The 13,779-nt window shown below is 55.2% G+C and overlaps 5 protein-coding genes across 5 annotated transcripts; 2 read left to right on the top strand and 3 right to left on the bottom strand.

Moving 5' to 3' along the window:
- Positions 1–225: 225 nt before the first annotated feature.
- Positions 226–3,708, bottom strand: W97_05323 (uncharacterized protein; the record flags this gene model as incomplete). Its single annotated transcript, XM_007783207.1, has 1 exon — positions 226–3,708. The coding sequence occupies one exon, from the start codon at positions 3,706–3,708 to the stop codon at positions 226–228; it is 3,483 nt and encodes a 1,160-aa protein (XP_007781397.1).
- Positions 3,709–4,261: 553 nt separating this feature from the next.
- Positions 4,262–5,085, bottom strand: W97_05322 (uncharacterized protein; the record flags this gene model as incomplete). Its single annotated transcript, XM_007783206.1, has 2 exons — positions 4,262–4,749; positions 4,803–5,085. 2 exons carry the CDS (start codon positions 5,083–5,085, stop codon positions 4,262–4,264), a joined length of 771 nt encoding a protein of 256 aa, XP_007781396.1.
- Positions 5,086–5,572: 487 nt separating this feature from the next.
- Positions 5,573–6,196, top strand: W97_05321 (uncharacterized protein; the record flags this gene model as incomplete). The annotated part of the gene is made up of 1 exon (XM_007783205.1): positions 5,573–6,196. One exon carries the CDS (start codon positions 5,573–5,575, stop codon positions 6,194–6,196), a length of 624 nt encoding a protein of 207 aa, XP_007781395.1.
- Positions 6,197–6,907: 711 nt separating this feature from the next.
- On the top strand, positions 6,908–10,577 carry W97_05320 (cutinase transcription factor 1 alpha; the record flags this gene model as incomplete). Its single annotated transcript, XM_007783204.1, has 5 exons — positions 6,908–6,979; positions 7,883–8,007; positions 8,072–8,824; positions 8,855–8,944; positions 8,993–10,577. 5 exons carry the CDS (start codon positions 6,908–6,910, stop codon positions 10,575–10,577), a joined length of 2,625 nt encoding a protein of 874 aa, XP_007781394.1.
- Positions 10,578–11,397: 820 nt separating this feature from the next.
- W97_05319 (uncharacterized protein) lies at positions 11,398–13,374 on the bottom strand (the record flags this gene model as incomplete). Its single annotated transcript, XM_007783203.1, has 1 exon — positions 11,398–13,374. The coding sequence occupies one exon, from the start codon at positions 13,372–13,374 to the stop codon at positions 11,398–11,400; it is 1,977 nt and encodes a 658-aa protein (XP_007781393.1).
- Positions 13,375–13,779: the final 405 nt, after the last annotated feature.

The raw sequence follows: 13,779 nt of genomic DNA, 5'->3' as shown, positions 1-13,779 counted from the left end.
TCTCGCTCTACTGGGTATATGGGTCCTCCTTGAAGCACTTGAGCTTAGGTTTCACACACGGAAATCATACAACTTTCTGACAGCGGTAACTATGATTCATTCAGTAAAATCACTCCAGGTGAGTCTAGAATGCTTTGTCTTGCAGTAATATCTATGGATGCTCGTTTCTACGGCCGAATCACTTATGAGTGACTCCCTCACTGTACATAAATGCTTATACTTCGCCTATTCTATCTCCTCCTTGATCACAACTCCATCTTCGTCCGCTTCAACAGCGCCGACGGCCACTCTTTGCATACCGCCGCCCTCTCTCTTAACCTCAATAACCTCCACCCTCTTCCCCCTCGCTGGCCTCACCTCCTCAGCCATAATGACTGTCTCAATTCCCGCCGGCACCGCCTCCTCCGGCCCCCAGGGCAAGGCATCAACATCAATCTCCAGATTGAGCAAACTTTTCAGAATGACTTCACCTCCCGCTTTGCTCATCACCTGGTTCGCCTCTCTACACCTCTCGCTACAGCAGCACTCCAGGCAGCCATCCTGACAATGACACGCTGCAACCCGCTCACACGCCTGCTTGAGCAGGAGATCGACGAACTCGAATGCCTTGGTGCTGATGCCTGCGCCGCCGGCCCCACCTTTGGCGTCGTAGAACGTCAGTCTCGCCGGCCGCTTGCGCGCCGTGTCTCTCTGCTGGAACTCCTTGAGCGCGTTCTTGCATTCCGTGCGGACGTCGCCGGGCATTGAGATGACGAAGTTGGGCATCAGGCTCAGGATGGCGTGCTCGGCCGCATGGATAGCGCCCGCGACGTTCAGACGGCGGGAGTTCAAGATTTCCAGTGCGGACTTGGGCACGTCGAGCCACATGCCCTTGGAGAAGAGGATGATGGGTGGGTTGTCGACCTGGACGGCATCGAGGATGCGGCGGCGCTTGTCGACTTTGAAGAAGCCGAAGATAACTTGCTTGATCTTGATCGGACCGTAGAAGGCGCGCGAGCGGGAGCCGGGGATGCGTCGGATGGCTTCGGTTTCGATGGGGTCGATGTCCGTGAAGTCGCGCTGCTGGGTCGTCCAGTCGACTTTTACGTGCTCAACTTTGGCCATCATGCGGTCTTGGGAGAATTCTTTGATCAGGTAAGTGTTGCCTTGGTGGAGGAAGATGCCGCCTTCGTAGATGGTGAAGAAGGCGCGGGAGGCTTCGAGCTCTTCGAGAACGGCGTTTCGGCCGTTGGTCGTGTCGACGACGGCGAAGTGGTCGTTCTCGGTGTCGCGGATGGCGACGAACTTGGAGGGGTAGGGCAGGAAGCGCTCGTTGCAGTGGTAGAAGCCGGCCGGGTCTTTACGCATGCGCTGTTTGGCAATGGAGGGAAGGAGAGGGCCGAAGTAGGCCAAGTCCCCGTCTGGGCGGATTGGCATCTCATGCGCGGCGCACTGGATATGACCTTCCAGGACGAGCATGTTTTCAAGATCGACCTGCAGCTCGCAGTTCGGCTTAGTGAAGATCTCATCCGGGTTCTCCATATAGTACTGATCGGTAGGGAAGCAGTCACCGACAAGCACGGATAAGGAATCCTTATTTCGTCGCCCTGCTCGGCCACTTTGCTGCCGTAAGTTGGCGATGGTGTAAGGGAAGCCGACAGTAATGACTGCGTCTAGCGAACCGATGTCTACGCCCAGCTCCAATGCACTGGTAGCAACGATGCCCACAAGCTTCCCATCAAACATCTCTGCTTCGATTTGTCGTCGATCTTGAGGAGTGTATCCTCCTCGATATGCCATAACTCTGGCCATCACCTCCGGTCGCTCCAGGAATGTAAGTTCATTTTTGACAGCTCCAAGCATAAGTTCGCACTGCTTCCGTATCCGACAAAATGCAATGACTCTGACGCCCCTCAATATAAGTTGACAAAAAAGCTTCGCCGCTTCTGCCGTAGAGTCTCCTCGACCTGAAGTAGGATCAGCAGGATCCTTGAACGGCGTGTTCCAGCAAAGGAACTCTTTCCGGCCAGAAGGCGAACCGTCAAAGTCAGTCAGCTTGACTTCTTCAACACCAAAGATAGTCTTCATGTGCTCTTCAGGATTAGCGACTGTGGCCGAACAGGAAATGAATTTAACATGGCGGTTCCCCACCGCGGCGCATATCCTCCTCAGTCTCCGCATGATAAGGGCCACATGTGATCCGAATAAGCCGTTATAGACATGGAGTTCGTCCACAACCACGAACTTCAGGTTCTGGAGGAAAGTCCGCCATGCCTCTTCTTGGGGTAGGATAGTAATGTGTAACATATCCGGGTTCGTGAAAATGATTCTTGCCTCATCTCTAATGCGATTCCGGTCGGCCATCGGCGTATCACCATCAAACGTCTCAACCACAACGTCCTGGTGGCCGTTCATGAAGCGTAACAAGTCTTTCAAACTCCGGCGCTGGTCTTGGGCCAAAGCTTTGGTTGGAAAAATGTACATCGCTCTAGTCTCTGGGTCCTTCTCCAGCTGGTGGAGTACAGGGATCTGATAGATCAGTGATTTGCCGGAGCTTGTAGAAGTCGACACAATGACATTGTGGCCATCATACAAGTTGTTGATTGCTTCTGCTTGGTGAGCATAAAGCTGCTCTATGCCACGGGTGTTGTAGAGTGCATTTACAAGCTCTTGGGAGAGTTCAAAGTTGAGCTCGCCGTATACAGGAGGCTGTGGGTCAAACACTCGATGACCGTCAGGTACAATCTGGCCGGTGTACCATTCAAACTCCTTGATTTCAGTTATGATCTCCGGAATCGTCTTGCGTTCCTTAGGTATACTAGAGGGGAGTCTTGCGCGCAGATCTCTTGCTGGCGTCGTAGAACGACTTCCTGACGGCGACGGTATAAACACTGCATACTCCTCTTGTAACTTCTGAACAGGGTCGACATTATCTGCTGCGCACTGATTCAGGAATGCATTGACTGCCGAGGTGAACTTGGTATTGCGCTTCTCAATCAACTTCATCATCGACTTCTGACTGAAGACCGGCATTTTGACGTCTTCATGCCTGAGCTTCTGCGTAGCTCTCATCGGCTCACCGGTCGTTGGGTTTTGAACCTGCCGTTTGAGGTCGCCATCGATGAATTCGAACAGCAGGACCTCTTTGTGCTCGCCATCGGGATCCTGAACTGGCTGGGCGATCACAAACTCTTTTGCGAGCTTGCCTTTGACGTTGTCTTCCGCACCCGCGATGTTGATCTGCAGCATCGCCTCATCAACGTATACGAAGTTGATGGCCCGGGGCACTAGCGCCTTAATCTGTGCGACGTCCTCAATAAGCAGCTCCCGCTTTATATGCCCCTCGACGGTTGATTTGATATTCTCAAACGTTGTCGCCAGCTGCCTCCGGGTGCAGCAGAAAGTATAGACCAGGTTTAATGCCTTGTACACCTGTGCGAGTTTTGTAAATTCGGATGGCCATGGGATCGATGTCTCTACTATGGTGGATGAGTCGCGGCGGAGCAGCGCCGGCTTCGAGCCATCTGACTTTGACTTCGGCGTTCTTCGAGGTTTCTTGCCGCCATCGTGTGTCTTCGTGGGGACAGTTGCGGTTGTGCTCGTGCTCTGAGTATCATGGTTGCCGTCTTGTGGAAGTTCGTCTGCTGCAGGTGTCTCTTCCGCTGGAGTTTTTCTCTTTCGTTTGCGTACGATCTGATTGGAGACGGTGGCGGCCTGGAGCTTCACCATAGTGTAGGCATGTGCCTGGCAGCCGAAGTGGTGATCGAGGTGGCGGTCCTCCAAGGTGCTGGAGGACCGACGCGTGCGCGCTTTGACGCAGTCACATGATCCTAGTGATTCTCATTTGACATCCCCCACCGTAAATTGTCATTCGCACTGCTCGAGTTTGTAGATACGAGCAGGGTACTCGTGGAGTCATCGTGATCCTTCAGGTTCTCGCCGGACCCGAGCCCTCATGAGCCCATCAATTTGCATGCTTTTCAAGCCGAATATGCCGCTCTCAAACGGATCATCTGGAATGCTAAGGAGGACGGCGGAGATATCCAGCCAGCAAACCATCACGGAGCAAGGCCCTGGAGCCTTATTGCCCTTCCTTCGCGACTTCAATTGGTCATATTGCATGCTGTGGCGGGTACAAAAGGCTTGAGGTCAGCGCTGCTGCCATCAAGGTTTAGCAAAGTAACGACAGCCCAGGCTTGTACGAGTATGGCAAGTTTGCTACTCGATCATACAGAAGGCGAGCGCAGCGAGATCGTACACTCAGATCGTGAAGTCTATCCCCTTACTTCCTGTCAAAGTTCTTCGTCTCATGATCCATAATCGCCTGCACTTTCTTCGCGCTTGCACTGTTCGGATCAAACCGATATCCGACATATTCCTTCGCCAGCCTTCGTGCCAGTTCCACCCCAATCACTCTCTCGCCCATACATAGTACCTGCGCATCATTACTCAGCACCGCCCTCTCGACACTGAAACTATCATGCGCCGTCACGGCCCGAATGCCCGGCACCTTGTTCGCGCTAATGGCGACCCCCAAACCTGTCCCGCAGATGAGGATAGCCCGATCGGCATCGCCCGAGGCGACTAGCTGCGCGGCATCGACGGCGATGTGCGGGTATGCGGTTTTGTCCGAGTTCTCGGCGACGCCGACGTCGGTTACGGAGGCCACGCGCGGGTCCTTTTCTAGGTCGGCGCGAATGGCCTTCTTGTAGGATATGCCGGCGTCGTCGCAGCCGATGGCGATGCGGAGGGGCTTCTCTTCGGCCATTGCTTGGGTGCTGTTTAGGGTGTGATGCAATGCGCTGCTAGGGCTTAGAGCTGACTGGTGTCGTATCCAACGGGAGCTTTGGTGGTGGTGTTTCCAACAGGAGCCTTGATGGTGACGTTTCCTGAAGGCCCAGCCGTCGTCGTGAATTTGGTGTGTCCGTCTGAGTACTCGAGTTTGGTGGGCGTGAGGCTGATTGTGCGAACACCAATGGCGGGCTCGATGACCTCTTTTACTTTGATATTTCCAGTTGTGTTGTTCACAATGCGGCGGTAGTAGTGTCCGCCGTTGCTGATGTCGACTGTCGAGGTGACGAGGAGCTTGGGGTCTTTCTTGACCATGTTGGGCTGCTGGGGAGTTATGCTGTTATGTAGGGATAAGATTGCCGACGCTGCTGCAGGGTAGGGAAAGCGGAGATGGGTACGAAGGTACTTGAGACGAAAGGACGTCAGATTCGGTTTGCCTACTGTGGTTAGCGTCCGACCCCGTGTCGAGGCATCTCGCGTGTGCGCGTGTCATGAAATCTGGGGAAATACTTAGGCAAAGAATCTCACTGCTACCCATGTCTAACACTCCACGGCGAGGCAAAGGAGTCCTACTTCCTTTCTGACTGCGAGCCAGAATCAGCAGCTCGTCCGCTGGTCGCACGTGATCCGCTTATACTCGTGTAGATCGCATGCCGTGACATGACTCAACAAAGCGCCATCAGGCAGCAAGCTGAAGATTTATCTATTCTATAACTTGTCAAGACGGATCCAGTCGTCCTCTGTCTTAGCCAACTTCCGGTTGTGCTTGTCTTATTCACTCAGTACTAGACCAAGTCACTCAATGTCTCCTGAAGCAGAAACCGTCACTTCAGCACAAGAACCTTTCTTAGTCCCACCAGAGCTCGTTCACCTGTCCATTCCGTTGAAGACGTTCCAAGAACAGCATCCGGACATTCAAGGCCTTGTAATCGGCGCATTGGTGTACTGTGGAGACCGCCTTCTTCTCCTACAACGCAGCGCGTCTGACTCCTATCCAAACCGCTGGGAGGTCCCAGGAGGCTCCTGCGATCTGGAAGACGAGACAGTCCTCCACGCAGTCGCGAGAGAGCTGTTCGAAGAGACAGGCTTGCGCGCCACTCGGATTGTTCGGCAAGTTGGCGACGGAGTCTCTTTTCAAACTGGCCGGCCGAGTAGTGTCAAGAATTGGTTGAAACTGTCCTTCGAGGTTGAGGTTGCAAGTGGTGATCTGAACGGCCAAGCAGATGCTGAAGGGAAATTCAGCAACCAAGCCTATCAGGGTTTTCCGGTGAAGCTGGATCCCGCAGAGCATCAACGCTTCATCTGGGTCAAAGAGGAAGAGCTTCGACAGAAATCAGCATCTGGACTGCCACTTTCGTTTATCTCTGTGGACCAGGTGTCTCTTATGTTGGTGGCCCTTGGCGCGAGGAATGGCTACGATTTGTAGTAACGCACCACTGCGGTGAGAGAGACACGCCCACGCGGATGACATGAATCGCCGGACTCCAAAATCACCAAAATTTAACATCTTCACCATGTTTCTGAAGGCCTTTTGATCTGATTGTTTCATCTCTAGTTATAGCTTGAACAAGCTTACGAGGCTATATGGGCTGGCTTACGTCTATGCCCCTAACCCAGCTCTATTGTCACAGCCAACGTCAAAGCCTTCGATCGATCGTCAACCCGTTGCCCTACTAGTTCGTGATTCTCCGACTCTGTCGATATTTGTCACCAGGGTGACGGCGTAGGAATGGAGCGTATGCAATATCAGTTCCCTAATTGTGCATATCCCCGTTGTCTTCCGGATCCTCCCGTTGCGGCCTGGGCAGCGCAAGCTGTAGAGACCGCCTGGGCAGCCCTGTGCTGCATGTGAACCTAGGCTTGGCCACGCAGGAAATCATTTCAGGGTACATGGCGGGAGTTATCGGCATCCAACTGCAGTATACGTGAAGGGGGGTGTGATGCACACGAGAATCAAGCAGAACCTAACTCAGACAACCTCGTGCGCCCATTCGTGGACGGTACTTGGATGTCGATGTGCTGGACTAAAACTCTGCCATCCCCTCCAGGCATGGAATATTGCTTCTACAAGTCTCACGCACAAGGGCTGTGTCAATAACCGGCCTGTGGCTAACCGTTCCTTTCCACGAAGCCAGTTATGGCTGTCGATGAAAGACAACCTGTGGGAGAGAAGCAACAACCCCCCGGATGCCAAAAATCGACGGAACAGGTGCGTTCCCGCGCCACAACCGTGCCTGCGGGCAGATGCACACGGGGTCGCTCCCAATGCGGAGCAGTCGCCTTATGCACATCATCCTTCTCTCCAATAACCCTTGACGATTAAGCAGATGAGGTAAGCTTGAAGACTGCAACACCTCGACTTGATACAAATGGAGCCTGAAACGACCGGCCAGGCACGGGGACGCTTGTGGAAGCTGTTTCAGTATCATACAGTCAGCTCGCGTAGATGACTCCATGAAATGCACTTGATCAGCGAAATAGTCGCAGCAATCAGTCCACCGTGGAGGGCACAACGATAAAAGTGCTCTAGTGGGCTGCAGTCAGGTGTGGAGAGCGTGGGTGAAGCCCAGACCTGGAGACCCCGGTCATTCACGAAGTTGACATTTCCATCCGGTATCGCTCGCAACATCAAGGCCATATTCGCATCTGTTGCTGGATCAGAGAACCCCGAGGACCGGTAGACAGCCCAGTAGGCGAAAGTCGCAATATCATGGACTCCCAGACTGAGTTTGTCGCCATCTCTGGAGCTCCACCGCCTCCCGACCAGCCGGCCGCTGCCCCCTCGTCCCAGACCCCGGGCCACCCAAGTTTTAGGAGGTGAGCAGGAGATGTATGGAATGTCATGGGCATGCGACAGCCAGGCTGACAGTGTTTGTCGTCGACAAGGCAACGCGCTTCGAGAGCCTGTGAGGTAAGTTCAAGTCGCCCGCCGTCGCGCTGTGCGTTTTTGAGAAGGAGAAGGCGTCTGCCTCGGCACCGAGGTCAACAAGGACAAGCTGACGGCGCGATCATCGCGATAGACTTGTCACGCCCGCAAGGTACGTAGAGACCATCTAGGCACCGCGACGAGCACAGCCAGAGACGGCCGGCCTAACCGTTGGGCGCTCTGCAGGTACGATGCGACGCCGCAAGCCTGGGTGTACCATGCACCAACTGCACCGCCTTTGGCATCGAATGCCGGATCCCTACGCCGAAGCGGAAGAAGACGACACAAACGAAGGCGAAGGACACGGATAGGTACGCTGCGTATCTTGAGTTTTATGAGGAGAGTGGATGTTGCTGACGCGCGGCCGTCATCCAGCGACTTCGACACACCACAAGATGCCGAGCAATCTCCAGCGACCATCGATGGGACCCCAGTCCCCAGGCCCGTAGGAGGAGGATACACACAAGTACGGGAAAAGACCGAGGTGTACAACTCCTCAGATGGAACACCTACTACAAGTATGAACGAGGCGGTGGCTAGACAGCAAGCGACGCACAACGAGACGTACGTGCAGTTTATGAAGCCGAAATTCGCGAGGGCGCCGATCAAAGAAGCCGGACGAGTCGCCTACCTAGGAGAGTCCTCTAATCTCTCTCTGCTGGTCCACGATCGTCATGGAAATACCGATGTGGTGCACTACCCACTCCCCGAGAATGTTCGAGGCACGAAGGCTCGGGCCAACGAGCTGGACAACATGGAGATTGACATCTTGCACCAGCGAGGGGCTTTCCTACTACCACCGCGAGCTCTTTGCGACGAGCTCGTTGATGCCTTCTTCCAGTGGATCGCGCCCGTAGTGCCTGTCATCAACCGTAGTCGGTTCATGAAGCAGTATCGGGATCCCAAGAATCCTCCCTCCTTGCTGCTACTCCAAGCTATCCTGCTGGCCGGATCGCGGGTTTGCACGAACCCGCAGCTCATGGATTCGAGTGGGTCTACCACACCAGCCGCCATAACATTCTACAAGCGAGCCAAAGCCCTGTTTGATGCAAACTACGAAGACGATCGTGTTACCATCGTCCAGGCGCTGATACTCATGGGATGGTACTGGGAAGGACCCGAAGGCGAGTCTACAGAAAGATTTCAGTGATTGGACAGTTCTAATACTGCTTCAGACGTGACCAAGAATGTGTTTTACTGGAGCCGGGTTGCGATTGTCGTCGCTCAAGGTTCGGGTATGCACAGAAGGTTAGTCAACATCATGTGCAAACCAAAAAGTATACTAAGCACCAACAGCGTCGAGGGCTCGCAGCTCAGCAGATCCGACAAGCGGCTATGGAAACGGATATGGTGGACTCTGTTCTCACGCGACCGGTCAGTTGCAGTGGCACTCGGTAGGCCAGTCGGGATAAACCCTGAGGACTCGGACGTGGAGATGATCACGGAAGACGACTTCCTCGAGGACGAGATTGACCGACCCGCTGAGTTCGCGCCTAATCCTATTCACGTTCAGTTCTTCATCAACTACGTCAAGCTCTGCGAGATCATGGGCCTGGTATTGTCGCAGCAATACTCAGTCGCATCAAAATCTCGAGAACGGCATGCTGCGATGGACTTGACGTATAGCGACATGGCGCTTGCGGACTGGTTCCAACATTGCCCGAAGGAGGTACTGTGGGAAAGGCCGCACCACCATTTTTGGGCTGCTTTGCTGCACGCAAATTACTACACTACGCTCTGCTTACTCCACCGAGCTCACATGCCTCCCGCTGGTTCACCGAAGGTTCAGAACGGCTACGATGAGCAAACTGCGTACCCGTCTCGCAACATCGCGTACCAGGCCGCCGCGATGATCACTTCTATCATCGAGAATCTTCAAGACCATGACCAGCTACGATACACGCCTGCTTTCATCGTCTATAGCTTGTTCTCCGCATTGATCATGCACGTGTACCAGATGCGGTCTTCGAACAAATCTATTGTATCAGCGACAGAGCACAGGATGCAGGTGTGCATGAACGCGCTGAAAGAAGTCTCCAAGGTCTGGCTTGTTGCAAAGATGGTGCACACGCTCTTCGAATCCATCCTCGGCAACAAAGTGTTAGAAGAAAGGCTGCAGAAAGCGGCCGGCAAGCGGCATCAGAAGAACAGGCAACCACAGACTACTACAGCGCCGGTAAAGCCAAAACCAGAAGCACCGAAACGAAAACTCGATGACATGGAGCTCGGTGGTTTCGGCGGACCGCCAATGCCGCAAGTCTCGTACGAGCGATCTCGCCCTCAGACGCCTTCAATGACCCCTTCACGAGAACTACCTCCACCACAAGCTATGCCACAAGTCGTCGCAAACACCTCACCACATCTACCCCGACAGAACAGCGACGCATTCATGGGCCCGTCGCGCAACGCAACACGGCCAACAACCCCCTTCAACCCATCTTACTCCTATCCCGGAACACCCCCGGAACTCTTCCTCGTGACACGCGACTCCCCCAATATATCACAAGAACTCTGGCAAAACTTCCAGCCGGACCAGCTCTTCCCCGCCGACACCAACATATCCTTCCAGCAGTACTCGCCCATCCTGCAGCACCATTCACTAGTCGACCCGCAGCTGTCGCGCACGCAGCAGGACGTACCGTACCACACCCAAGGGTTACACCAGCAGCAGTCAACGCCTCAACAGCATCATCAGCAGATGCCAGGGCAGTCGCACCTCCAGACTCCGCTGTTGAATGGCATGAGCCATTTGCAGAATGACCATTCCTGGGCGCATTTGGATCCGATGGTTCATCAGCAGCCGGCTAATGAGGAGACCTGGAGTAACAGTAGTAAGGGTGGTCCAATTGTGCCGACGACGCTGAACGTTGAGGATTGGTAAGTCATTCTTGGGCTAATGAGTCGGGGTCTCCTTCTGGCGTGATTCTCCTTGTGGTCGGGGGTTGTCCCGCTGCCGTTCCTTTCTCCTACTCGCGTTGAGCTTATCTGACACGCATGGCAGGTTCCACTTCTTCGGCATCAACGGCGAGGTCAATGGGTTGCATGGCTACTGAAACCGTTCTTACGATACTGGTAGATGAGAAGGCGTGAAGGATAATATATGAAGACCTTTTCTTGAATTTTCCTACCACTTGCTCCGAGAGATTTGGCGTGCTGTGGACAGGAAAAGGGACGGTTTTCGATGTTTGTACTGGCATCTGGGATTCGCACTATGAATTCTGGAGGGGGCTCTCGATGCGCTTGTCGCTTGGTCATTTGAAGCAATGGAGAGATGGATTCGCTTTCGCTGCACCGTTAGGACAGCAGACACGCAAAACGTCGCTTGACCTTATTAGCGGAATGGCATTCCCTGTCCTTGCTGCTTGACGGTCTCTACTGCACTGGCCCGCTTAAGGCCAGCACCAGTATGTCGTTCGGGTTAAGTGACTTATTGTGGCTTAGCGTCAACGCGTCTTCTACGATGCTAGATGTACGAGAATGGCTACCAGAGATGACCACGACGTCGAGATGGTAGATGCAGCGGCAGGCTCGAATTGCCGGCTATACTGATTATCGCCAATGACGCAACACCCGAAGAGACCCAATGCTCTTAAGAAAACCAAAGGTGCTCCAACATACCGCCCAGCGATAACGCTTATCCAGAAGCCCTAGATGCATAAAATTCCAGACCCCTTACTCCAAGCGCAACCAAGCGCTTCGCCTCAATCATCCTTTCCACCCTTAGTCCCCTTGCTACCTTCCCTGTTCCTAGACCTCCTCGTCAGGCCCGATACTTCATGACCATCCTGAAATGCTCTACCCCTCCCAACCTCCTCCTCCACCCCATCCTCATCCTCCCCAATCTCAAACGCATCTGTCAGCTCAATCAAATCCCCGACCCCAGTCCCGGCCCCCAGTCCCGCAGGCCCCACTCCCGCCTTGGCAGCTTTGCTATTCAGCGCTGCCGGCTTCCCTTCACCCAAGCTCGTCGCAGCCTTGCTCGCCTTCCCCGCCATCTTCCTCACCCACCCCTCGATCGCACCGCCCAGCTGCTCGATCTCGAACCCGGCGCCTGGCCCTCCTGCAGCAGGACTCCGCGCGCCGCTCGGCGTCAGGACGGGGCTCACCGCGTCGAGTAAACTGGGCGCCCACGGCGTGAAGTGGGACTGTGAAGGAGGCGGCGCGACCGAGGGCAGGTATTTCGCGAAGTTCTTGTTCAGGCCGTCGGCCGCGGGGCCGGGGGAGCGGACGGAGGGCGAGAGCGTCCCGACGCCGCCGGGGCCCTGGAGGATGAAGGCGGGTTTGTGCCGCGGCTGGCTTGTGGTGCTGGTGTTGGAAGTGCTGCGGATGCGGGGCGGGCGGGAAAGTTTGGATGCGGAGGTGGTGTTGCTGGGGCTGTTTGGGATGGATTGGCTGGGAGGATGTATAGTGGGCGTGGAGTCATCGGAGGTAGATGGGCGAGGGAGGTCAAAGGAGGTGGAGGGCGTGGCGGATTCGGAGAAGTTGGTGGATTTTCGTCTAGCACGGGGGAAGTAACCGAGACTTCGGCGGGGAAGGCGGGCAATTTCCGTGGGATTGGCGTCGCCTGGAAGAATCACCCAGGAGTCGTGTATCCAGGGTGGGTCGCTTTCGGTTTGCGAAGAGGTCGCTGATGATGGCGGGTGCTGGGAGTGGCTGGCAGTTGCCGAGTGGGTGGAAGTAGACGTACGGCGGTGCCAGCCATTGGGTAGTGTGGGTGTCGGAGTGGGTGTTGTGTCTGATCTTGAATCATCCTTAATCTCAGTTCCGCCGAGCAACAGATCTTCCTCTTCCCGTTCTGCCGCGCTCTCTTGAGACGCAGGAGCCGGACGGCCCTTCACGCCACAGGCATCAACCGGCAAGACCAAGGTTCGTCTGCACTGGACTGTGTCGTTCGGCCACATTCGGTTGGCTTTCCGCAGCACCGCTGCCTGGCAATTGTACTTTATTGTGATGCCGGCGAGAGTGTCTTGCGGCCGGACGTGGTGCAGATATACCAGTGCATCCCGGTCGTCATGCTCCGCCGGCGGTGCAGAGACAGAGAACCGGTCGTCTGAGGTTCTCCGCTTGTGTCTCCCTGAAGCGTCTGGGTACGCATGCCCGTTGGCCGACAAGAGGTCCTTCCGCTTCATTGCGCGAACGAGATTCTCCCTTTCTTCCCGCGATCCTGCTCCAACTTGACACTCTGTAGAGCCCGATGGGCCCCATTGCGCAGACCGCGCATTGCTTGAGCTACGAGTGCGGGCCGCTCCCGACGGCCTTCTCCTCCTCGTAGGATTGTCCTTAGTGCCAGCCGTTGTGTCGCCGCCGAGCACATTCGACGCTAGCCCTTGCAGCGCTGTCCACGAGTTGCCCCATAGTCCCGAGAGTGCATTAAGGGAGTCCTGCCCGTTGTTTTGTCCCAGAGCGCCTGGTCGATCTGACTTGCCAGCTGGGTGCGAGCGTGGTACGGATTGTGAAGTCACTGGGCGTGAGGGGTGCGTGCTAGGGATAGGCGATGCGGCCCGCGAGCTGAAGGGTGATTCATAGGGTGAAGGTATGCGAGTGCTCCCACCACTACCAATATTGTCCCCTAGCTCTTCGTCAAGACCGGAAATGAGTCGGCGGGTTCGTGGGCGCAGAGCGGAGGCCGGGGTTGAGCTCGTTCGGGTGGTGGAGTGGGAGGCATTGGCGGGGTTCATGGCGGTAGGAGCCCTAGCGGATGCAGCGATGGTTGAGCAGCATAGAGGTCGTCTCCGGAGAGGTTCGGGGGCAGCATAGCATCAGGGTGTGAAGAGTAGTGACAGGTGAGGCAGGTGTATGGCGGTGGTGGTGCGAGTACTCGTACGCTGACGTCCAGCGGGCCTGACGGAGCGATCCACGGGTCCACCCGAGGGGCTCACAAACCTCCCCCTTGCAATCCTCACTCCAGTTCCATTACCCGACGGATGCTTCGTAGTAGAGACAATCGTATATCGAAAACCATGCCTCTCAAAGTCACATCCCGAAGAATTAGGTCCACCGCTTGAGAGTACGGGTTTCTGCCGCTCCAGCCAACGGTTTGTAGTATTATTGGTTCCAGCAAGCATCTACATACCGATACTATT

This window comes from Coniosporium apollinis, assembly GCF_000281105.1.
Source record: "Coniosporium apollinis CBS 100218 chromosome Unknown supercont1.25, whole genome shotgun sequence".
NCBI lineage: Eukaryota > Fungi > Ascomycota > Dothideomycetes > Coniosporium > Coniosporium apollinis.
The sequence above is the reverse complement of the archived record's forward strand: the minus strand, read 5'-3'. Positions and strand labels throughout refer to the sequence as shown.